Source organism: Mesoplodon densirostris, chromosome 5, assembly GCF_025265405.1.
Source record: "Mesoplodon densirostris isolate mMesDen1 chromosome 5, mMesDen1 primary haplotype, whole genome shotgun sequence".
Taxonomy (NCBI): Eukaryota; Metazoa; Chordata; class Mammalia; order Artiodactyla; family Ziphiidae; genus Mesoplodon; species Mesoplodon densirostris.
In genome coordinates this window covers 137,992,504-138,018,431 of record NC_082665.1, presented here as the reverse complement: position 1 = coordinate 138,018,431, position 25,928 = coordinate 137,992,504, and the positions used below count along the sequence as shown (strand labels likewise).

General features: G+C 34.7%; 1 protein-coding gene across 4 annotated transcripts in view; it reads left to right on the top strand.

Annotated features, from left to right (window-relative positions):
* RNF13 (ring finger protein 13) overlaps positions 1–25,928 on the top strand; it is a 214,792-nt gene that overhangs the window by 137,316 nt on the left and 51,548 nt on the right. For 3 of the 4 annotated variants that reach the window (XM_060099540.1, XM_060099539.1, XM_060099541.1), the window contains 3 exons: positions 843–968; positions 18,342–18,429; positions 24,804–24,894. In XM_060099540.1, the coding sequence (XP_059955523.1) occupies positions 843–968; positions 18,342–18,429; positions 24,804–24,894 (305 nt within the window). Of the gene's footprint in view, positions 1–842; positions 969–18,341; positions 18,440–24,803; positions 24,895–25,928 lie in introns of those variants that run through there. The other variant, XM_060099542.1, reaches the window with a different exon arrangement.

The window sequence follows — 25,928 nt, the reverse complement described above, 5'->3', positions numbered from 1 at the left end:
GACTATTGTTGGGCACTGTGTCATAACTTTAATTGCTCACTCCTCCTGATAAATGAATTTAATGATTTTGATCATCTTTTTATGTGTTTATTCAGTGTTTTACACCTATTGAGATAGTCATTTGGTTTTTCTGTTTTAAACTATTAATACATTTTCAGATGTCAAACCATCCTATATTTCTGGGAAAGCAGCTTGCTATTTCATTTTAAGTTAGTAGTTATTTTGTGGATATCTTTTCAGTTTAGTATGTAAGGATTTATCTTATTCTTTTTAATGATTCTATTATTTTTCTATTGTATGAATATACTATAATTTTTTAAATGGCTGCCTTATCGATGTGCATGATTTCCAGTTTTTGCTATTAAAAATGATGTAGCAGGGGACATCTTTCTACATATACCTTTATATACCCAGGCTAATGTTTCTATATAATAAATTCCTAGAAACGCTGTGCATTTTCATTATTTGAGGAAAGACATTTAAAAGTTAATTTTTAAGAAGTGTTTGCTTGGTTTAGAAATGTCAGTCATTGTTGGAAAATATACCAACATGCTAACAGTGGTTGTCTCTGGGGGTGATGGGCTTATGTGTGATTTTTTTTTTAACTTTAATGGTAAAAATGGAACTTACTTTAAAAAAAAAATGCTTAGGAAGCCAAATACTACTTTAGAAGTTCTGGGATTGTGAACAATTGGAGGGTAGGAACTGTTGTAGTTGCCAGAAAATTCATCTAGCATAATGCAAAACACATGGAACAGATTCAAAAGGTGTTTATAGAACTAAGTTGAATTCATTTTTTTGACTTTAACAGAGAGAAAACTTATTGCTCATTCTTTTTTTAGGGCTTTTTGATTAACTCAAAACCAGAGAATGCCTGTGAACCCATAGTGCCTCCGCCACTAAGAGACAATTCATCTGGCACTTTCATCGTGTTAATTAGAAGACTTGATTGTAATTTTGATGAAAAGGTAATGTTTCTTTTTTCATTTTTCTGTTACTGTTTGTTTAGTTAGCTAGTTTAAATACTCCCTTATTTCAGAAAGCCTTTAAGAAAGTTTACACAATTCATTCAGATTAAAAAAAATAAACGAGTAAGGACAAAAAGAAAATGAGGAGATGGTGAAGGCAAGAAAGACAGCAGTGAGTTTACTTAATTCTTATTCATTTGCTATAAAATTTACTCTAAGCTTTTAGCTGCCAGTACAAAGAGGAAGACACCATCAGTTTTATGATTCGCAGTTTTAGTAAGACTGAAAATAAATAAATAGACTAGGACATAAATAATTACTGTTGGTTCTAAGAATTTTCATGTGGTGGTTGGGCATCTTGAACTGTGGTTTAATAGTGGTCTTGCTTGATCTAACCTAGGAATGGAAATGTTAATCTATAGTTTCATGCCGTCACCCTTCCAGTATAATTACTACATCTGTATCTGTATCTTTGTCGATATTGGGATTTCTCTCTTGTAATAAGCTGACTCTGTCACCTGTATAAAGTTCGACTCCGTGGAGTGGGTTAAGCTGGCATTTCAGATAGTAAAACAAAGTTTGCCATAGAACTTCCCTCACTATCATCAGTGCTGCTCTGAAGGTATGGGTTTTTAGTTTTGGGGGTTTTTTTTTTTGATACTTTTAGTACTGTCTTTACAATTCTGTTTTTGGATTGGCCTTGTTAGGAGAGCCAGATTGAGGCCTGTTACTTTTACCTGACTATCTCAAACCCGAGTGTCTCGCATGTATCTTAGAGAACAGATGTGGGATATTATTTCATGTACCTTCCATGCTTGATCTTAGATGATTTGTCTATTAAGTAGGAAAGGCTGCCCTGACTCCCGCTGTGCCTGAATTTTTGTCTCTGCTCCTTTCATTTCATGAAAGAAATGGAGCCGCCATAATAAACTTGTTAAATTAATAAAGTACTAACTGTAAACGGGTTTGAAAATGTAGAACACTTTGCAAGTAATAAGTATTGTTACTATTGTATATTAACTCAAATTTAAACTCTCCATTGCCTTTAAATGGGAAAATAGAGCTTGAAGTCAAATGTATTAGATTTCCTTCTCGTCAAGGAATGTTTTTTATGTTATGTTTTTTATGTTATGTTTTTTTAATTTAAACCATTTAAACCTTTTAAACCATTATGTTTTTTGAATTTAAACCATTTTAAGCTTTGATCCAGAACTAAACTATAATAATTATAGGTTGTTCCAACAAAAATGAAATATTACTGTAATATGTCATTAATTTCATGCCACTAAGAAACTAAAAGTAAGCTAATTCTGCTGATTTCAAGGTTTATTGCATCATTAAGGTATGTAATTTTTGTCTCAGTCAAGTCTTTGGTAACTAGAAACTAGAATAGACCTCTTTTTTTTTTTTTTTAATAACTTTCTTCTTTTAGGTGGGGAAGGGAGGTGGTTCACTGTAAAATTTAGGGAAATACTGTCATTGAATATTTATTTTTGAGGGTGAAAACCCAACCCAGGAATGAATAGGAGGGTTTGTTTGTTCTCTTATCCCTTTAGTGGATCCTCATCATGAGTCTGAGTACTTCTAATGGAATTTCCAGATTTAGCTATTACTCCAGCTCGTCTCTTTCCACTTCTTGCCTTGAATTTTATGCTGTAGTCATAGTACCTACTGAAATCTCTCAACTTGCTGTGTATTTGTGCCTTTACACTCATTATTTTCTCTGTCCAAGATGACCTTTATCACCTATATTTCTGACTGTTTCATCATTTAAGTGCTAGCTGAGAAAGTTACCTCTTCTGGAAGCCTTACTTTTCTTTCTACCCTCTTTCTGGCAGAATGAATGATTCTAGTTCAATGTGCCACCCTCCAGTTCGTAAATACCTCCTTTATATCTGTTTATCACAATATTATTTTTTATTATATATATTACACTTATATGCAAGCTTAGTGTGTTTAGAGTTCATGTTTGAATTATATTTAAATATCTAATTTGTATCATAGTGCATAGTAGGAGAGCAATAAAGTTTTGTTAAATCAAACTATGTAGTGTAGTAAGCCTTCTACTTACATGTATATTGCATTCTTTAAAAGTATGTACATGTAAAAAAATATGTAAAAATGTTTAGATTGAGGATTCTCATCTTAGAAAGGAAAATGTTAAAAATTTTCTTACTATAACTCACCATGTAGATGTAGTATTAATGGATAAAGTTCTATTCTGTACCATATTCTTTAACTTTGTTATTTTTCCTTCACAAATATACAGCACGGTCTGTTATAGCCATTTAAGGCTAAAGATTTCATACTCATGTTGTTCCTAATGATTTCTGTCTTTGTCTCAGTTATATTAAGTTTACGAGACATTAATTTACAAGGGAGACATATTGGTTTTAATCAAGGTCTGGAAACAGGCTGCATACATTTGAATCCCATCTTTATCATTCATTAGCAGTGTGATCTTAGGCAAGTTGTTTTATCTCTGTGTGCCTCAGTTCCTTTATCTGTAAAATAGAGTTTTAAATGTTCCCTATGTCAGAGGATTTTTATGAGAATCAAATGAAATAATCACTGTTAAATGCTTATCAAACAATGCCTTGCACACAGTAAGTAGGCAGTAGGTATTAGCCATTAATGTTTTATTGATTTTTTTCATTACTGGTGTAAAATAGAATAAGGGTAAAGATGGCAAAGATGCTGACTGTATTAGGCTGAGAAGTCCCGTAATCTACTGTCTTCAAGCTGGAGAATCAGGAAAGCCAGGGGTATAATTCAGTTAGAGTCTGAAGGCCTGAGAACCGGGGTATCTGATGGTGTTAAGTCCTGGAGTCCTGAGGCCCAAGAACCAAGAGCTCTGATGTCCAAGGGTGGGAGAAGGTGGATGTCAAGAAGAGAGAGAGGGAATTTGCCCTCCTTTCACGTTTTGTTCTGTTTGGAACCTCAAGGAATTTGATGATGCCCACTCACATTGGTGAGGGTGGATCTTCTTTACTCAGTCTACTGAATGAAATGCCAGTCACTTCCAAAAACCCCTCACAGACACACCCCCAAATAATATTTTACCAGCTATCTGGACATCTCTTAGCCCAGTCAAATTGAGACATAAATTTAGTTCTAACCTTTCAGAAACTAAATCATTGGCTGATAAGTCACCCTGTGATATAGTAACTCATGTCAGCTGATGTGTAAAATTTTTAATTTAGCTTATAAAGGACAGTTTAATCATGCCAGTGTGAAATGTATAAAAAATAAGTTTCATAAATATACAAGGATAAGAATTATGGATCACCTGTCAAGGTAGGGTGAATGGATAAGGATAAATTCATCATGATTACTGGAGAAACATCTGGAGTCTCATCCCAAAGAAAATTTCCTTTCTAAGGGTGGTCACTGGTGGATCGGCTCTTAGCTTTATTAGATATAATCTTCAGATCAGAAATCTATGACTGTATTTTTTGGGCTTCTAAATTGATGATTAAGTTTTGTATTAAGTATGTTACGGAACCTAATTGTTTACAATTTATATATGGTACTTCTCTTCTGAATTGCAAATAAATAGCTCTTTGTATATAATCAATAGTGGTTCATTCATGTATTTAGCCACAGTTTTATGTGAATACACTGACTTAAGAAAATAGCTCATTTTCTTATTCCTGATGGAGCATCCTGGGACTGAGTACTGAGAAAAGCTTAATTCAGCACCATACTGTGTGCTACCGTTGAGAGTCGTTGCAAGGTTGTTTTTTTGTCATGCCTGCTATCCAAAGTGATACCCAGATTATCTCAGACAAATGAGAATTGGCTCTAGTTTACAGAGCTTTCCTTGGAGAAGGGAACTCTTTCCATTGTAGATAGCAGAAGAGAAAAGAAGTACGAAATAAAATTGTATCAAGATATTTCAAATGATTAATGGTGATGGACATTTCAGGGTTTACTTTTTATAATTCTTTAGATTTTTTTGAAGATGGATATTATGCTGTAATTAAAGAAACCTAGACTTCTCTTATTCTTTCTTAAAAGTAAATGATGAAGTGAAAGTTGTGTGTTAACAATAAAGGAAATGGCAGATTTTCTATATACAAACTATCCCAAGTGGTTTGTGACTCAAGGTAGCCAATAATACAGCTGAAATGCAATTGACAGTTTTTGGAGGGTAGGAAATTGAATCATTTGTAACATTTTAAGATAGAGTACTGTTTTAATTTTTTTATCTTTTGTCAAGAGAAGCACATTTGAGCCTTTTAATCTGTCTTGCCTTGGAGAGATACAGCAAAACTCACACTCAGAGTCAGTATTTGGATATGTGGAATGTCCAGAAGGCCAGTAAGAAGAACTGTTGATTACATGCCAGCTGCTTAATCTAAAAACAGTCACTTTTACTCACACTGACAAAAACTGTATCTTCTGAAAAATACAGCTCTTTAGAGCAGGGGTCCCCAAGGGCCCTGGGCTGTGGACAAGGTCCCAGGCCTGTTAGGAACCGGGCCGCATGGCAAGAGGTGAGCAGAGGACGAGGGAGTGAAGCTTCATCTGCCGCTCCCCAGCGCTGCATTACCGCCTGAGCCCCTCCACCCCCCCTTTCCCCAGCCATGGAAAAGTTGTCTTCCACGAAACTGGTCCCTGGTGCCAGAAAGGTTGGGGACCGCTGGCTTTAGAGGAAAAGCAAAACAATGTTATTTTGTTTATCTTTGTGCAGTTGTTCTTCACTGTGACAAAATATAATTGTTTGGAAATGTTAGTTTTTGGTGAGTATTTGAAATTAAGAAAACATTGCTGGCTCTTTGGTAAATAAGTCAAGGCATCATTAAATCTTTTAGTTAGAAAAATGACTTTGTAGCATTCTGAGGCAGAGAGTTCTCAGACGACTTGAATTGGCATCCCAGTGGGAAATAAAATTTTTTAAAATTTTGTAAAAATACCTGGTTATTTCAAGAACATTAAAATAATCACTTAAAATAGAACTTTTCTAAACTATACAGAGTTCTGTGTTTATAGCCAAGTAAACATTAGTTATCAGTCTGTCATTGTAGTCCAAGATATTTCTACCTTGTGGTTTTAATGCTAAGTCAACAACTTCTTCAAATAGTCAATTTACTTTATTTTAACTGAACTCAAGGGAAGCTTGGTAAACAGGAATGGTGCAATGCATGCACTTCTGCTGAATTTTATTACCACTTTACGCTCTAGTGATTGTTTTTTTGAAGGGCATGATAGTTTATTTTAAAAAATTGTACCAACACTGATCATAATGACCAGCATACACATTATGATGGCTTTTCTCTTGGGCATTAATATTGCAGTATTTTTGTATACTGAAATGTTTCAATAGGACCAAGAACATTAGAGATATAAAATGAACACTAATAATGCTGGTGTCCTACCCTTCAGAATTAATTTAAACCCCTTATGAATCAGTGGCATTATAATGTTATATAGTTATGAAGAATGAGAGTTCTCTTCTAAATAGGAAGCATAAACTTATACTTCCTTTTTCTTTAATCTTTAGTTTTTATAATTTAAGCTATGTCCACCCTGGCCAAAGCACAATCATACAAGACACCTCAGGTAATTTCCATGCTACCATTGCACAAGTTTAATGATTTTTACTTAAACAAACAAACAAAAATCAAACCACTGTCAAAAAAGGAGGCAAATAAAACTGATTTTCCAATCATTTGAAAAGCATAGTGCATATTTGTCCAACACAGACTTAAACTTAAATTAAATGCTATCATTATAATCTCCAAACTTCTGCAATAAAATTAACATTTATATATATATATATATATATATATATATATGGGTTTTGTTTATGGAACTGTATTTTGCAATCAACAAGCAAAAGTTACTTTTTAAAGAAAAATATATTTGGTTACAGTTCCACATGTTGGTAGTAGAGACAAAGACACATGATGTTAAATCTGGCTCTGAGTTACCTAAGGTATAAAATTTTGATCAAAATTATGATACTCTGGTCTTAAAAATTCAACCCATGTGAGATTACTTTTTAGAGTAAATGTGCTGTTGAGTAATCATTTCAGTAATCTTCCCTTTGTATGACTATCTGCAAATTGACCCTTTTCTTTAATCAATGTGACTCACCAACATTTAAAACTGACCTCTTTACTTCTACGTTACCATTTTCTAGTGATTATTTTTGAAAAATATAGCTGCAGGAGGCTGAAAGGACTTAGATATTATTCCCTCTACATTTTTGGGGGGGACTTAGATGGAGTTACATTCGGATGAAAGATGATAAGGAATGTATTGGTACTCATTTTCTGTTGGAATGTGACTTTTACAAAACTTAGCTGGGGTACAAACCCCTACTTGACCTGACTTCTGTCTCTGTCTAAAGTCACATCTGTACTTTGCCTGTCCCCTTACCTTAATCGTCAAGACTTTACAAATCCCCTTATGTGCTGAGCAGTCTCTCCCCATCTGTCTTGGTTTCTACCATGTCCTTCATCTGGAATATCTTCCCTCTGCTTGTCTGTCTGTGAAATCTGACTTTGTTTTAGGTCTAAGATGAAGTTTCATCTCCTATCTGAAACCTTTCCTGATTTTCTTCAAGGCAGAATAGATCACTTCTTCTTTTATATATTACTTATTTAATCCCATATCAGTCTCTTTGAGGGAAAAGATAGTGTTTTAGATTCTACAACTCAGATGCTTAATACATTGTATGGCCCTTGGTAGATGATTAATAAATATTTGCTGAATGAACTAATTTAGAAAATCCTAAGGGATTACAATTAAATTTAACTGGATTAGGGAATAAACAGTATTATTGGAACCTTTTATTGGCTTCATGTTCATTTCACTTAATGCTCTTGGAAGTATTTCTAAACCTAGATATTCATTTATTCCACAAATATTTTTCTCTAGGTCCCAATTTTTATGAGAATTAAAAAGTTAAAATAAACATTTTTTGGATTATTTGTGTGACTTTATTATCATAATAACAAGGAATAAAATTTTTGGAGTGAAATTTTATCATCTTACAAAATAGGCATCCAGTTTTTGTTTCTAGGCTTACCTTTCATTATTCTCTCTCAGGCCTCCAGGCTGATACATTACATGGTATTCTCAGAATTGCACTTTTATTTCAGTAGTATTAAGCAAGTAGATATGAGCTTGAGTCGAAATTAAACTCTCAAATATCTCAAAATCATCTAATATCATTATTTAAGTTTTCTTACTCTTTTCTGTATTTCTACAAAGTAACTTGTAGCATTTGTTACTAATCTACCTCAGAATCCTGTATCAAAGTTTTCATTAATTAAATAATACTCGGTGGATGGAAACATTTCTACCCATATATGGTTCAAATAGCTTTGTGCTACTAGTTGTTTAATTTATTCATTTATTCCTTTCTTCTACCCTTTGATAAAAATATCTGTGTTTTAATAATTAGATTCCTTTATATACAAATTTATTCAGTATTAAAATTACAAAGCAAATTCTCTTCTTTTACTAGGAAAGTAACATTCAATAAATAAAAAAGATGAAAAATAGTAAATTACATGTACTTTACCCTAACCTCATGAAAGAATGTAATGCAGTAACTTTATTTACATAGCTCTTCAACACACATTCTTTTTTTTTTTTTTTTTTTTAGGTATAGTTGATTTACAATATTATATTAGTTTCAGGTGTACAACATAGTGATTCAAAATTTTTAAGGATTATACTTCATTTAATGTTATTATAAAACATTGGCTTTGTTTCCCTGTGCTGTACAATATATCTTTGTTGCTTATCTATTTTAATCCTATACCCCTATCTTGCCCCTTCCCTCTCCCCAATGGTAACCACTAGTTTGTTCTCTATATTTGTGAATCTGTGTCTGTTTTGTTATATACATTTGTTTTATTTTCTTAGATTCCATGCATAAGTGATAACATAGAGTATTTGTCTTTCTCTGACTTATTTCACTAAGCTTTATACTTTCTTGGTCCATCCATGTTGTTGCAAATGGCAGAATTTCATTCTTTTTTATGGCTGAATAATACTCAGTTATATACCGCATCTTCTTTAACTATTCATCTATTGATGGACGTTTAGGTTGCTTCTGTACCTTGGCTATTGTAAATAATGCTGCTGTGAACATTGGGATGCATGTATCTTTTCAAATTAGTGTTTTCGTTTTCTTCGGGTATATGCCCAGTAGTGGAATTGCTGGATCATATGGTAGTTCTGTTTTTAGTTTTTTGAGGAACCTCAATAGTGTTTTCCATAGTGGCTGCACCAATTTACATTCCCACCAACAGTGCAGAAGCATTCCCTTTTCTCCACATCCTTGTCAACATCTGTTATTTGTAGGCTTTTTGATGATAGCCGTTCTGACAGGTGATCGGTGATATCTCATTGTGGTTTTCATTTGCATTTCCCTGATAATTAGCAATGTTGAGCATCTTTTCATGTACCTGTTAGCCATCTGTATGTCTTCTTTGAAAAATGTCTATTCATGTCTTCTGCCCACTTTTAAATTGGGTTGTTTGTTTTTGATATTGAGTTGTATGAGCTGTTCATATGTTTTGGATATTAAGCCCTTATCAATCATATCATTTGAAAATATTTTCTCCCACTCAGTGAGTTGTCTTTTTGTTTTATCAGTGATTTCCTTTGCTGTACAAAAGCCTTAAGTTTAATTCAATCCCATTTGTTTATTTTTGCTTTTATTTTTTTTGCCTTAGGAGACAAATCCAAAAAATATTGATCTGATTTATGTCAAAGAGTGTTCTGCTTGTGTGCTCTTCTAGGAGGTTTATGGTTTCAGTTCTTAAATTTAGGTCTCAAATACATTTTGAGTTTATTTTAGTATATGGTATGAGGGAATGTTCTAATCTCATTGTTTTACATGTAGCTGTCCAGTTTTCCCAGCACCATTGATTTGTGAGACTGTCTTTTCTCCATTGTATATTCTTACCTCCTTTGTCATAGATTCCACACACATTGTTTTGCTTCAAAATCAAGTTATTCATATTACTCAGATAGACATTAAATGAAGAATGTCTAGTTAAGGAAGAAAGATGGGATCTAGAGAAAGAGGGAAAGATGGCTTAAGTCATTGAAGTCCTATTAATGAGAGTGAAGACGTCATTAGGGTCTAATACCGTCTTCCATAGAGTAGCTCTTCCCAACATGGCCTGTAGTGATCCTAAAATAACCTGCAGGAAAGAATTATGTTGGATTTAATCTTGGCAGGATTGCTTGCCACAGTTCTGGATCTTATTTCAACAATTGATTATTCCCTACTGTACTGTAATGTTTCCAGGAATTTTTATCCTATAGATAGAATTAACAGTTCTTACATTCACACTCTGAATTCTCTACTATTGTTCCATTCTCATCTGCCTTGCTTTGATCATTTGAGAAAGAGATTTTACTTCTTAGTTTCTTCTTACTTCTTCAGATGAAAGAAGATCATAGCTAGGTTTTGAAAATTATCTCTATTCTCTAAGTCCCCCATTAATTTCTTTAATTCATCTCTTTCCCTTATAGGGAAAACAACTTTCTTTCTGTGTTAGATATCCAAGTTGGGAAAAAGGGTAGTTTGTGCCCAGGCTGATGGTTGAGTTACGGTTGCTTTCTGTTGCCAGTTCCGAAAGAAAAGAAAATGTTTTCCAGAGAATTTTTTTCAGTTGGCATTTGGAAAGATTTAGAAGCAGAGTGATACTACATTTTCTGCAGAGGATCCGTAGAGGTTGGACAGTAAAGTGAAGCTTCAGTTTTCAGATTGCTGGAAGTGCCAAAACCCACTGTATAGCCAAGATGGACAGAAGAGGCCAGGCTCCAAAACCATCAGTATCTGTGTTATGCTTTTTTGTTTTGGCTTTTTACCTTTTGTGTTTTAAAACATAGCATTCACAGAAAAAGTATTCATAATGGATGTATGTACAATTTAAATAGTAAAATAAATATCTGAGTACTCTTCAGCTTAAGAGAGACCTGTTACTAATGTTAATTGGTTAATGTTGATAATTACTTTAACCAGACTTCATTGAAGACTTTGTTAGGTAAATCTTTTAGATTTTATTTCATTTACAGATTGTGTTAAACTAGTATTAATATCTTATTTTCATGAAGGAGCTTCCTATTTGGAATATTTTTACAATAATTTCAAATGTTTTAATAAAATGATGTTAAGTGTACCACAGTGATCGCTAACTAAAGCTGCTCATTTTCTGTCTTGTGTTTGAAAAGCTTGTGATAGGAAAGATTCTTTGCTGAGGCCAGGGCAAAACCCCAGCCAGCAGTACTATGCATTTCCTATTTCTTTACTGTAGATTCTTTCTTTTTGCCCTGTAATATTTTCTTTCTCTCGCTTGATTCTAGCCTAAAAAAACACCATAGGTATATCTTTTCTCACTTCATTTTCTTGGGAGTAGGACTTAATGTTTTATGCAGTTCTGTGTGCTGAGCTTACAGTATAGTGCTTAGAACATCAAAATGAGTAGGCAGTAAAGGGAGGAGTATGCTCAGAGATCTGTCACTGGGTGGCGCCGAGCATCAAATTCTCATTGCCCCATCAGTTGTCCTTGTCATTACTTGGAAATTCCTAGTAGGCTGATAACAAGTTTAGATTTATCCTTTTGTTGCACAACAGTTTCTTCCAAAAAGCTTTATTAACAGTGGTGGGTGGGTTAAAATGGAGCTTCTGCTGTGTTAGGATGAGAAATAATTAAGGTTTGATTGGAATATGAATCCTATCAGTATCCAAAAATATGAACTTAGGTTGGATCCTTCATTTTAATTTGCACTTTAATATAGTCAATACATAGGTAACTAGAGAATATTTTATAGATACCTTTGTTAAATTTAAATTGCAATTCTCAAAAGTAAAAATCTAGACAGCTTTTAACTGATATAGTTTATTTTAACTGGTATAGTTCATTATATAAAAGTAAAAGGTTTTTTTTTAAGAAAAACATCTTTAAATCAATAGCAAGCATCAGAAATAGCTACACATAAAGGTTTATTTGGATTTTCTTAATGTCACTAAGAAAAAAGGATCATTTTTGGCTTTAATCTTTAGTACGAAGCATGTGCTAGATATAATATTAAAACTTCATTAGAAACAGCCACATTCAAAGACCTGAAAGTTAATGACTTTGATTTTGTGATGGTATGTTACAGAATAATATTGTTGCAATGAGTGGAAAAGCACAAATCTCTTTTCTGATTGCAGACAACCTACAGAACATTAAAAACTCACTATATGGGTTTCAAACTTTTTTGACTGCAACCCACATTAAGAAATTTATTTTTATTCATGCCTCAGTACATATACAACATGCAGCCTGTAATAAAGTTTCATGAAACAGTACTTACTTGTATTAGCTATGATACTCTGGTAAATGAAATTTCCTTTTATTAAAAAAGTTCACCCAGGTCCACTAAATTGTTTTATTACCTACAGTTTTCAATACCCTCGATATTTAAAAATTGCTTTCCCATGTACTAAGATTGACTTTAAAATGCTGCCACTGGGACATAACATAAAATCTTTAATTAATTTTTCAAGTTCCAAGGATTCTGGCTTCTGTTTTCTGTTCTACTTGAAACAGGTAAGTATGGCTTTGCATACAAACACAGATTTTACCAGCCCTACCACCAGAATTTTCTAATGAAATAAATACAACTTATCTTTAAGCCTAAATAATAAATAAACATGTACATTTGTAATATGCCATTTATCAAAAGGTCAACACTCTCAGAACATAACCTCAAATAAGAGATGGAAACATGCCTTTGTACCACCATAATAAATGTCACAAAATTTCAGCTTTGAAACCATATACTTTTCCCGATGATTTTTCTTGGAACTTTTTATGTACTTAATTTTTTTTTTAAAGAATAGAATTCTTATCAGGTTTACTTCTTTGTTTCTCTATTATAGAAAAGAATATAAGGGTGGGGATCCCCTGGTGTCGCAGTGGTTGAGAGTCCGCCTGCCGATGCAGGGGACCACGGGTACGTGCCCCGGTCCGGGAAGATCCCACATGCTGCGGAGCGGCTGGGCCCGTGAGCCATGGCCGCTGAGCCTGTGCGTCCGGAGCCTGTGCTCCGTGACGGGAGAGGCCACGACAGTGAAAGGCCCGCGTACCGCAAAGATAAATAAATAAATAAATAAATAAGGGTGGAGCAAGGTTAGAATGACTACTGGTAGTCTAAGCACAGAGAGAGAGGAAGTGACATTGACACTTACCCGCTAGGGTCCAGTAAAGCATGTTCATGATGATCCCCAAGTCACTGGAAAAGGTCAAATCACATTTGGTGTCTTGTAATTGAGACAGCTAGGAAAATGGAAAATGTTTTAGAAAAATTTTTATCCACAATGACTGACGTAAAATTTTTGGCATGTTTTTAAGGGGGAACTAAGCAATAAATATAAGGAAATTTCATTTTTGTGGCATATATCTTTCTGGGTAAGACTGGGTAATAGTTATCTTAGTTGTAATTTAGTTTGATTAAACAAGTATTTATATGAGAGAGATTCTTGTAGGCTTGAGATATATACCAGTAAACAAGGTAGTTCCTTAAGAAACATAAAGTCTGGCATTCATAATGCTCTAAATGTTATTTTTCGGATCTCTTTTTTCAAGATGATGTCAGGCTTAGTTTTCTGATAATTAACGTTTTTACTAAGATGCATGAAAAAATTATCTTTTGTTAATTTTTAAGGTAATACTTTAAAATATAAATATCATAAATTTAGATTTCTAGTATTGTGATTTCAGTAAGGCAGCAGGATTTTGGTTTTATTATCTTTTTGAGAACAAGGATAGATTAGTGTACATTTATGTCATTAATGAACTATGGACATCTTGACAGTGCAATCAGTTTTTTCTTCTTACAATGCCTCTTTTATTAGTGTTTTACCAATTCATCCAGTCTGGAAATAAGATGAATTATTGTGTCATTCCCAGGGTTCCTTTTAGAACATGTCTTATTGAAGCCTCTTCCATTAGCAGTCTGCTGTCTTCTGGCATGCTGGCTATTTATAATAACAAGACAGCAGTCCCATATTTCTTTAAAACTCTTGGTTAGGTGCTACCTGCTCTACGTAATTTAATTGCAGCTAATTTGTTGATTAGACGTAAACTAGTACATTTACCACAATTTGAGCTAATGGCTCCCTAATCAGTTTCCTTAAAAAGGCAGATTTGTAGTTCAATTCAGAAGGCCTTTTCATGCAATGTTCAGTGTTGATGGCTGTTTTAGAATTTAGGTTTGTTAACTGTGCCCGCTTTTTACTTATGAATCTTTGAGTTCTTTGCCTCCATCTGACAACATTTTTGAGGTTGCATTTTATGAATGTGAAACCTTGCACATGCATACTGAATGATTTAGGTCTTATTTCTGTCTCATGTGTTTTTGAAAATACCAGCTGCTGCTTAGTTAAAAATGTAATTTAATTTGACTGACACATGATTTTTATAGTTCATAACATGGATATATTTTCCTTGTTTGTATTCATAAGCCTGTTGATCCATATGTTAATGTGTTTCTTTGATTTAATTTCATTATTTTAAAAATCAATAACAACAAAAACCTTGGGGAAGCCTTCTTGTTAAAATTTTGAAAACGTGTTTCTATTTTTTGTACTTCACATTTGTGCTTACAGAATTCCTTCCTATTTTAGTCATTTTCTATTAAAGTAATTTTATTATTTTATTAGAGAACAGCTTTTGATATTGACATAATTTTATATTGTATTTATGGAACCAATTGCATTTTGGATGTGTGAAAGAAACAGTTTTCCTCAGCTGCTCAATGCAGTTTTAAGAATATAATGACTAGATTTAGTTACACACAGCAGATTGTTGTAAATCCATTAATTTACATTCTTAACAATTTGCAGTTCAGAAAGCCTCTTGTAAAATTGATGATTATTTTGTCCCTTCTTACTGGAAAAATTCACACATAGACTGCAGAAGATTTAAGGACCCCATGAAGGCTTGTTTTGTAAATGGGAAGGTACATATAATGCGTAAGTATGTTGTAGGAAGGAGGACCCCTTCCAGGGACCAAGAGTGAGCTCTTGTCTAACCCTTGGAAATGAATTGTCCGAAGAGACACGTGCTGGCAAAGCAAGAGACTTTTTCCCGGGGGGAGCGCCTGGGTGGAGAGCAGCAGGGTCGGGGGACCCAGGAGGACTGCCCTGCCACGCGGCTCGCAGTCTCGGGTTTTATGGTGATGGGGTTCGTTTCTGGGTTGTCTCCGGCCAGTCATTCTGACTCAGGGTCCTTCCTGGTGGCACACGCATCGCTCAGCCAAGATGGATTCCATCAAGAAGGATTCTGGGAGGTTGGTAGGACATGTGGACTGGTGTCTCTTCTCTCCTTTTGACCTTCCCCGAATTCTTCCGGTTGGTGGTAGCTTGTTAGTTCCGTGTTCCTTACCAGAATCTCCTGTTGTGAGATAACTCATGCAAGTGGCTGTTACCTTGCCTGGCCAGGGTGGGTGGTTTCTGTCAGTGCTTCCCCTAACAACTATAAGGCACTCTATACGATAACAAGTTGATATAAATACTAAGCAGGAAGCAGTTATATGGGTGCTTGGGACAGCATGTGGAACAGGGCATGGAAGAAGACAGGCAGGCTTCGTGGAGGTAATTCAATTTAAAGGGCTGATTAGGCGGTCAGAAGACAAAGTCTATTCCAAGCAGACATGATAGCATAAGCAGATAGGCTAGAAAGCACCAGATCTGTTTGGGTATCCATGAGTATCCAGATCTCTGAGGATAGTGATTGTTTCTGATCCACCTTTGAGTTCTGCATTGTGCCCAACACACAGTACCTTACTTGTTATGTAAATTCAGCAAACACTTACTGAATTGAACTATGTTTCTTTTTTCTTTTTTTTTTTTTTGGTGGTACACGGGCCTCTCACTGTTGTGGCCTCTCCTGTTGCGGAGCACAGGCTCCAGACGCGCAGGCTCAGCAGCCATGGCTCACGGGCCTAGCCACTCCGTGGCATGTGGGATCTTCCTGGACCGGGGCATGAACCCGTGTCCCCTGCATCGGCAGGCGGACTCTCAACCACTGCGCCACCAGGGAAGCCCCTGAACTATGTTTCTTTACATACACTTTATCATGTTTCCTGAGACCACCTACCCTGTATCTTAACATGTTGTATCTTTGCTCACAAATATATATTTTTCAGGGAAACAAGTTAAATCATGTAATTTCAATGACTTTGTGTATTAGTTGGCTTTAAAAAGAAATGTAAAACTTCAGTTTTATATTAGGAGAGAACAATTTTTGATATAAATTTTATATTTCTTAAATTGTATCTCTGGAAACAGTTGTTTTCTGGATTTGTGAAAGAAACATTTCTCCTTAGTTACTTGGTTAGCTTTTTTGGGGAACAGTTAAATGGTCATTAAAGCATCAGATAAACTAATAGCAACCCCAGCCAAGTACACTTTTGTTTCAATAAAAGCTAAGTGAAGTCTGTTCTGCTATGATAATATAATAAATAAATAATAGGTTAATATATAAGTAATAAATAAGAAATAAAGTTTAGAAGCTATTATATTCTTCTTGAGAGATTTTTTTCCCCTCCCCTTGGAAAGCAGTAAAATCTACGGAGAAGAGGCTGTGGAGGCTGGCATTTTCTTAAATTTTAATTGTATAACAAATAAAATCCACCTAAAAATAAAACATGCACACATAGGCAAAAAATAGTAAACTTACTTTTTTGATTATTGACTTTTCTTTGCATGACTGCAAAGCATTCCTTGTAACAATTTTGTTGGTTTTCTTGCCGTTATTCCCAACATTAGAGCAGTAGGTCCTATGTTGGTGAACTATTTATGCTATTTTAATTCATTGAAAAAAAACTGCCTTATTTTCTCTCTTGTGTTTGTAATGTTATAATATGAGCTATTAATTTAAGCACATATTTTATAAATTTTCTCATTGTAGTAATATGTAATGAGTGCCTGTTCTGTCAGGATATTACTTCATAGGTTCTGTAGAGACTATAAAGATGAACAAAATATTAATTCTTTGAGGCACTGCAGATTCAGGGGTTTTTTGGTGATAGGATAAAAATATCCTGATTAATGCACATTATTGTCTCTTTCAGAATTCCAGCTTTCATTTGTGAGGTAGTTGTAGAGAAGTCAGTGGTAATGTAGAAGAGAATTTTACTCTTACCTGATTGGGGTTGAATACATGAGCCTCATTTTTCTTACTTAGCATTCAAATCCAGTCTGCTGAACACTTGGGCATTCCTTTTACTCTCAGGAACTCGACTTTTTGGGCTTTCCGTTACTCTTTGGAGCTTGACTCAGGTCTTATCTTTATTGAATTATGGTAGAATTTTGAATCATTATTATGCTGATAACAAAAACAGTTTCAAGGGTTTCTTACCATATTAAGTATCCAGAATTATATGTATATAGTTTTCAGAGTATTCAAAAGTATTTCAAGTATTCAAAACTATTATATATATATATATATATATTTGCATACCCAATTTTCATTTTATTTAACCAGTATGCAAATAATGATCTGATCCTTCATTTTTACCAAGCAGTCCAAAGGAGTTAGGTCTGGGTTTATTTTTATTTAAAACAGATTGTTATTTTAAAAGTGAGGTGTGGTAACATGTGTGGATACTTTTCAGGTCTTTCATGTAAGAAAATTCTGCCACACATCTAGCCATATTCTTATGGTGTGAAGCTTACTATTTTGGAGACTAGTTTTAGGGAAGATTATATAGCTAGTAGAACCAAAGTAAGCAACTTCAGGCTGGAGTTATTTTTAATTTTTTCAAAGCTTTAGAAAGGATTTTTAAAGAAAATCATTGATGATCATGCTAATAATAAGAATAGCTTTTATTTGATTCATTTCTGTGTATCAGGCATGGTATTAGGCATTTAAAAAATTATTTTACATATGTGAAAAATATTGTTGCCATTCTCATTTTAAAGTTGGGGAAACTGAGGATTAAGGAAGAAAAAGAATTTGCCCAAGTTTAATGCACTCGTAAGTAGCAGAGGTAGATTTGACTTCTCAAGGGCTGATGACTCTCAAGAGCCTGATCACAAGTCTCTACCTCTTTAGAGCCAGACAGGTTTATTGCTTTGGATCCTTTTGGTTTGGTAGCTTGTGTCTCTGTCCTTTATTTGCTTCTCATTTCATTTAGTACCATGAGTGAAATCAAGAAGTCCTTGATAATCAATTGTAAAACACATTATGTTTCAAGAACACACTTGAGATCCGTTCTTGTATATATACATAATCTAGTTCTAGTTGTATGTTAATGGACTCGTTGATTTATGTTTGCTGAAGTTGAGGGGGCTTATGACAAAGCACTTTCTTCCTCATATCATGACTGTTTTCTGACTTGCAGGTTTTAAATGCACAGAGAGCAGGGTACAAAGCAGCCATAGTTCACAATGTTGATTCTGATGACCTCATTAGCATGGGATCCAACGACAGTAAGTACAGGTATCACTTTTCTTCTCTCCTGTTTGACCAATCATTCGAAACTAAAACTTACCACAATTTCTTTTCTTTTATTTTCTGTTTAAGAAGCAAAATTTCTTCTCCATCAGAAAGATAATTTCCAATTTATAATCCTCTTGGGATAATTTTGTTCACACTATAAGTGGAATTGACTTGTTCTTTTCTGAACAGTTTGTCGTTGTTGCGGTTGTTTTTTTAACCTATGTGTTTCATTTTATAGGATGTATTGATATTTTGGTAAAAAACCAAAGGAAAGCCAAAGCTTTAAATAAAGATAAGCATATTGAGTTAAGGATGCCATAGGAGAATTTTTGTGATTTATTTAGAGATTCACAATGTTAAATTTTAGGATATGCAGAAATACTAAGTAGCTACTGTATTCTTATGGAATTTCAAAGCCACATACTTGTGCTGTCTTACACCAGTTGGTTATTATTAGTCCCTTAACATATACTGGCATGCCTATGGCTTTCCATTCAAAATGGGAATGTCTTTCCTTATTCTTTACTAAATATTATCTCGTAAGGAAAATGAGCCGATTTTAATGAAATAACTGGCTTTAATCAGACTGATTTTTAAGCTAGATCCTTTCACTTAATTTAGTGAGAGTGTTAAAGGTGTCTTTTTTATGTTAATGAGACTACTTTTGGACTCCACCAAAAGATGGGGCTGGTTGCTAGGAGAACTAACCAGGTGGTTAGAAGGTTGGAACTTTCAGTCACACCCCCTGACCTCAGTGGCCAGTGGTTTCATCAGTCATGCCTATGTAATGAAGCCTCTGTAAAAACCTGAAAGGACAGGTTCAGAGAGCTTTTGGGTTGGTGGAAGCGTGGAGATGCTGGGAAAGTTGCACTCCTGGAGAGACCATGGAACCTCTGCACCCCTTCCCATATACCTTGCCCTATACATCTCTTTCATCTGGTTGTTCCTGAATTATATCCTTTTATAATAAACTGGTAGTAAATAAAATGTTTCTTTGAGTTCTGTGAGCTGCAGTCACAAATTAATTGAACCCATGGAGTAAGGGTTGTTGGAACCTCCAGTCCATAGCTGGTGGGTGGGTCAGAAGCACAGGTAACAGCTTGGACTTGTGGCTGGTGTCTGAAGTGGGGGATGGGGATTCTTGTGAGACCGAACGCTTACCCTGTGGAATCTGATGCTATATCTCCAGGTAGACAATGTCAGAATTGAGTTGAGTTGTTTGATGGTGTGGGAAGATCCCCACACATTGGCAACTGGGTTCAGAGCCCAGAATACACTAAATAAATACACTGCCAACATTCAGGATTAAATAGTTTGTTTTTGTTTTCCTTTTAGTATATAACAATAATACCTCTTGTTATTAAGTTGAATTGAGTCATATATGCAAGAAAGAGTTTGCAGCAAAGAGCAGACCTAAAGCTATGGACTGATATACTCCATTGGAATGTATTTAGGACTTTAAATAACTGCATCCTCAATAGGAAATATTTTGGATTCCCTGACCAAAAAAATCTTTTTATAACATGAGACAGTATTTTTTGTTGTTGTTGAGTTGAACTCTTTCTTCTTACCCCTAATATAATCTGGGGCAAAATTACAACATATAAAAAGTAAAACTTAGCAATAAGTTCATTAGTTAATTTCTTTATATTTTAAATTATTATTTTAATCTTCTAGCTGATTAAATCATAACGTAGAATGCATGAAATACCCTTAAGAGGTTCTAGCATTTCACAAAAGGTTTGATAACCACTGTTTAGGAATTAGAGGACTTGATGAAGGGATTTTACTTATCAAATAAACTAGTACTGTTTTACTACAGATTTGACATAGTTGTCTTCTCTTCCTTTAATCACCTCCCATAAAAAAAAATATTATCCTACACAGTACCTCCCAGGCTAGTCACTTTTGTGATCTGTGTACATTACTGGCAAAACAGAAAATGTACACACTCTGAAAATAGGCCTGAATTCAAATGTGAGCTCCTACTTGTTTTGAATGTATAATTTTGAGCAAGTTACCTACTCTTTGTGTGTTCTACTGAAGGCCTGGGCCTAGGTTTTAGCAACCCTCAAGACCTTCTCAGGAGTTCTGGGTTGAATAAAATGATTAGTATTTGTAAACTATTTACTCTTTTGACAACGCTTTTAATAAAAAATTTACAAGATGAAAGCGTCAGTTCCCCTTAACACCTGTTTTGTCTTTGTACTAAAACCTTTTTGTGATTATCATATCAGTTCCTAAGGAAAGTGTGCTAAATATTAGAAGTAGCACATAACCATATAATCCTGTTGCTGCTATGGAAATGTTCCAACTGAGTTACTATATTTCAAAGATTGTTCAGAATTTTGGTTCTTGACTTCATTGCTTGGATTACTTTCCATGACATTTTGCTCTGTCCTTGAGTGTGTATGTGTTTGAACATTTCATATATCCAACATGTTGTAAAGATCTTTACCATTTTCATCTTTGCTGTTACTTGGTAGAGGAAAGGAAAGCACAGATGTATTAAAAGAAGCATGTATCTATTGCTCTTTTTTAGGCTTAGATCATAGCCACATGTGTTCTCCTAAGAGCAGAGATTCTAATATCTGGACACAAAAGGAAGTTTTAAAGGCCTCTTGCCAACATTTCACACAGGAATGTATCTGTTGCTTATTTCAGCTAGGACATAGGATGGATTAGCTCAGTGAGTCAATCACATTTGTCATCTTCAGGAGGCAGCAGAATGTGGTGGGGAAGAATACAAACTTCAAGACCAGGAAATGTGGGTTTATTCCAAGTTAGTTGATATATGAACTGACCTGTGCTGCTGGAAAAGTTACTAACCTTTCCAGGCCCTTTATTTTCGTCTGTAAAAGTGTGAATAAGTTTAATTTTTATTTGACCTGGCAAGGTTTTGAAGATCATATGAAAGAAGGTATATGAGAAAACCCATGCCATAGCAGAGTGGAAAGAACCTACATTAGGAGTCTGAGCCTCAAGTTTGGGTCTAGGCTGTGCAGATTTCTAGCTGTATAAATAGGGCAAGTTACCAGTATGGGTTTGTTTCTTCTCCTTTTTTCCTTGCTTTCTGCCTTCAACAAATATTTTTTGACAGGCTGCTCTGCATCAAGCACTCTTTTAGGCCTCATGACTACAGCAGGAAATGATACCGTTTTAAGGCTTTGCTCATACTTTTCATTGAGGTAGCAGAATGCAGTGGTTAAAGAGTATGGCTTCTGAGTATTGCCTTACAAGGTTTGAATCCCAGCTCGACCCCTTACCAGCTATGTGACCTTGGGAACATTACCCAACATCTCTATGCCTCACTTTTCTGATATATTAAGTGGGGACGATAATAGTACTCAACTCACTGGTTTGTTGCTTATGACATGTAAAACATCTAGAAGACTGCCTGGTTCTTAGTAATTATTTAACGGTTATTTAGCTGCTATTATTGTTGCAGTTATTATTATTGTTATTATTGCATTCTAGGGTGGAAGAGAGGAAATGAACACATAATCAAAGAGGTATGGTATATGTCAAGTAGTGGTAAGTGCTATGAAGAAAAACATGCCAGGTTAAAGGGATACATAGTGACAGGGAGGAGAGGAGGTTGGCTATTTTAGATAGGGTGATCAGAGAAGGTTGCTATGAGGCTTTGACATTTGAGCATAGGTCTAAAGTGAGAGGCTGAGCCATGCACATTTCTGGAGGAGGATATTCCGAGGAAAGGGAACAGCAGGCAAATGCAAATGCTCAAAGATAAAGCATACTTGGTGTTTTCAAGGAGTGGCAGAAAATCACAGTGGCTGGAGCAGAGTGAACAAGAGAGAGAGAGAGTTGCAGGGGATGAAGTTGGAGAGGGAGCCAGGGGCTAGATCATGTATGGTCTTGTAGGTCTTTGGGATTTGTTTTACATGGGTTTTAAGCAGAGGTGTGAGGTGATCTGACAGATTTTAAAGGATCACTTCGGTTGTTCTTTGGAGAATAGACTGAAGGTGAGAGATGGGCAAGAGTGCTAACTGAGAGGCCAGTTAGAACATCGGTGCAGCAGCCAGGCAAGAGGTGATGGCAGTTTGGAGTATTAGCGGTGACTGTGACGGGAAGTGATAGAATTATGGATATATTTTGAGGTTGATAGGGTTTGATATAAGGAATAAAAGAAGGGGAGGAGACAAGGAAAACTCCAAGATGTTTAACTTGAGAAACTAGGTGAATAGTTAGTTACAGAGATGAGAAAGAGTAGAAGTAGAACTGATTAATGGAATAGAGATATTGAGGATTCCGTGTGAGAAACATTAAGGTTGAAACATCTGCTAGGCAGTCAAATGGAGAAACTGAACCTGCAGTTGGACGTATGCGTCTGGAGAGGTTGGGGCTGGCTGCTTAAATTATAATCTGTCTGTGATACGCTAATACTACTTGGCACACATACTTCACAGAGTTGTTTTGTGGATCAGAATTAAGATTTCGTGTTTTTAAAGTATTTTGTGAACTAAAACGTTTGGTTTTGTTTTCAGTAGATAAATGATGTTGCAAAGTCTCCAGGATGACTGTTCATATTTGTGTACATCATTTCCCCTTTCTTAATCTTCTGACTAAAGTGAGGAGCTTTTAACATCTCATTAGATATCATAACCCAGGGAAGTTATGTTGCTTCCAATAATTCTAAGCCGGTAGTTACCAGCCAAAAATTCCTCCTCGAGTTTATCAGAGTATCTTCATGAAAGAGTAAAGCATTTTACAAAGGGTATATAATTCCAAGTTTTAATTATCAAATAAATTAAAGTTTAAACTGTTATATGAAAGAGAAAGATCTCTTAGCATGACAGAAAATATCTCCCTAAAATGTATATGGTTATATAACAGTACCTCTGTAGCTATTAAAAATTATGAGGTAGATATTTATTTATTGACATGACAGGATATCTGAGGTATACCATTGAGTGCAAAAAGCCTATACTTTTTCCCCATTATTATATGATCCCATTAATACAAAAATTTAAATATTTATTGATCTTAGTAATATAAAGATAGTGATTAAGTGTTCCTCTGCTAACCATTTTCGTTCCTTCCCTCTTAGGGTTTATGTGATATTGGGCATGTGTATATGTGTGTGTGTGAGAGAGAGACAGAAAGAGAGAGAACGTATGGAATGAATGATTTTATTTGCATATATCCAAACAATCTGAAAACGAAAAAAAAAAGTACTCTACTAAGGATACCAAGATTTTAAAACTTTAAAACTTGTCTTTATGAGAATTAAAGAAAGATACATCAGTGGTTGCCGAGGTTGTGGTGAGGGTTGACTGTAAAGGGGCATGAGGGAATTTGGAGGGATGATAAAACATTTTTTATCTTGATTGTGGTGATGCTCACATAATTGTATGCATTTGTCGAAACTTAAAGAACTGTTTATATTGCTTCAAATGAAAGCCTTGTCTTTGGGTGGGAAGGATTATGGCTGTGTTCTGTTCTTCTTTACTTGTATCCACCCCCCTCTTTTAAATAAATAATAAATATACATTTTTAAAAGAAATGTAGAACAAAGTTGTTGTGAAAAATGTAACAAAAGCAAACAAATGGACTTCCTCTAAAGCCAAATCTGTTAAAATAACTCACAGTTAAAAATGTGGCTGCTTTTTCTATAGGAAGAGTAAGATGATTTTTTTTATTTCTCATCTTGAGTACTGGGTAATTTTTGCAAAGTTCTTTTTTTGTTGGCCTTTGATTTTGGTTTTTTTAACATAGATATAAAAGTAAACTTTCGTAGGACACGAATCAAAACACAATGCTTTATCATGAACTCCAGGCTTAGGAGGAAGTAGAAATTTACACAGCATCCCTATCCTGTGCCCTTTCTGAACTGTCAGCCCTTCACTCTGTAAAGCCTTAGATGTGTGGTGTCATTTTTCAGACTGTTGTAAAGTGGTCTTTTCTTACATTCTTTGGCTTACACCTCTCGTGGGAATGGGTATGTAAAAAAAAGCTTTTTTCACTTTTTCATTTAGGAATTAAGTTATGAGCGGAAAAAACACTTTACATTTCTTCCTCTTCTTCCTTTTCTAATAGTTAATTATGTTTGTAGAGGAATAAATCAAATGGAAATAATCAAAATATGAATTATATTTCAGTCTCAGGACTATTGAGGTAGTGTGGTAATGTTATATGCAAAATGTTAGCTTTTGTTATTGTAAATGTAATGTTTCTCAGCCATTTTGATGGTGGTATAAATATGCAATCTGGAAAATCAACTAATAGACAATTCAAGTTGATTGTAATTATTTCCAGTTGTATTTGCTGTTATTATGAAGAAGCTTAAGTTGATTTTACACTAAGTATGGGCTTTGAAGAATAATTTTATTATTGTTTTATACAGTTGAGGTACTAAAGAAAATTGACATTCCATCTGTCTTTATTGGTGAATCATCAGCTAATTCCCTGAAAGATGAATTCACATATGAAAAAGGGTAAGTAATGGATGTAAGAAATAATCATGTAGCTTAAAATTATTCTCTTTATTAGGGTAGAATTATATAAGATTAGTTGTAATCAAAGTTCTGTTTTAGAATGTACTCTATCGTGCTAAATTATATCTTCTTAAGTCATGATTTTAAGACTGTATTGTACTGTTTGTTCTGTGTATGATTGCATATTGCAAATACATTTATGCTAGAGAGATTAAGCCACCCATGTTGCTAAAAAGATAAAAAAAACTTTCCCTTTTATAGTTTAATCAAACCATTGGTATTTAGAAGCAATGTGATTGACTTTTTTTTTTTTTCCCGGCTGTGTTGGATCTTAGCTGCAGCACGCGGGATCTTTCGTTGGGGCGTGTGGGCTCTGTAGTTGCGGCATGTGGCCTTATTTGCCCCGCAGCATGTGGGATCTTAGTTCCCCGACCAGGGATCGAACCCGCATCTGTTCCCTGCATTGGAAGGCAGATTGTTAACCACTGGACCACCAGGGAATTCCCTGATTTACATTTATATGATACTTTTCATTAAGACATGTTTGTATTTTATTAAAAAGAAATGTTATTTTATAAACAAAGAATCCAAAGCACAGTGTGTTACGTGACTAACTTTTTACAAACACAGAAAGTTTGTTTTCAAGTTTAAAAAGTTTGATTTGGAATTAGAAACTTCTTATGGAATTTCTCCCCAAAATCTCATTACCATGGTAACAAATAGACTGAAACTAACTTAAGGCACAACTGTCTTGTCTTATATAGAAATAGTGCAATTAAATTAACACTTCAGAGCTTCTTCCATGAAACAGCTCCCCAAAACACAGTGGACAGGAAGAGCCTTTTGACTAAGAGGAACAATAACAACAGTATTAATAATAAAAGCAGTAGTATTTATTGAGGAATTAGCAAGTGCCAGGCACTCATGAAACAAGGCCTTTACATTTATAATTCTCACAACAACCCTCTAGGGGTTATTATTATCTCTTACTATCTACATTTGCCAAAAGAGGAAACTGGCACAATGAAATGGAA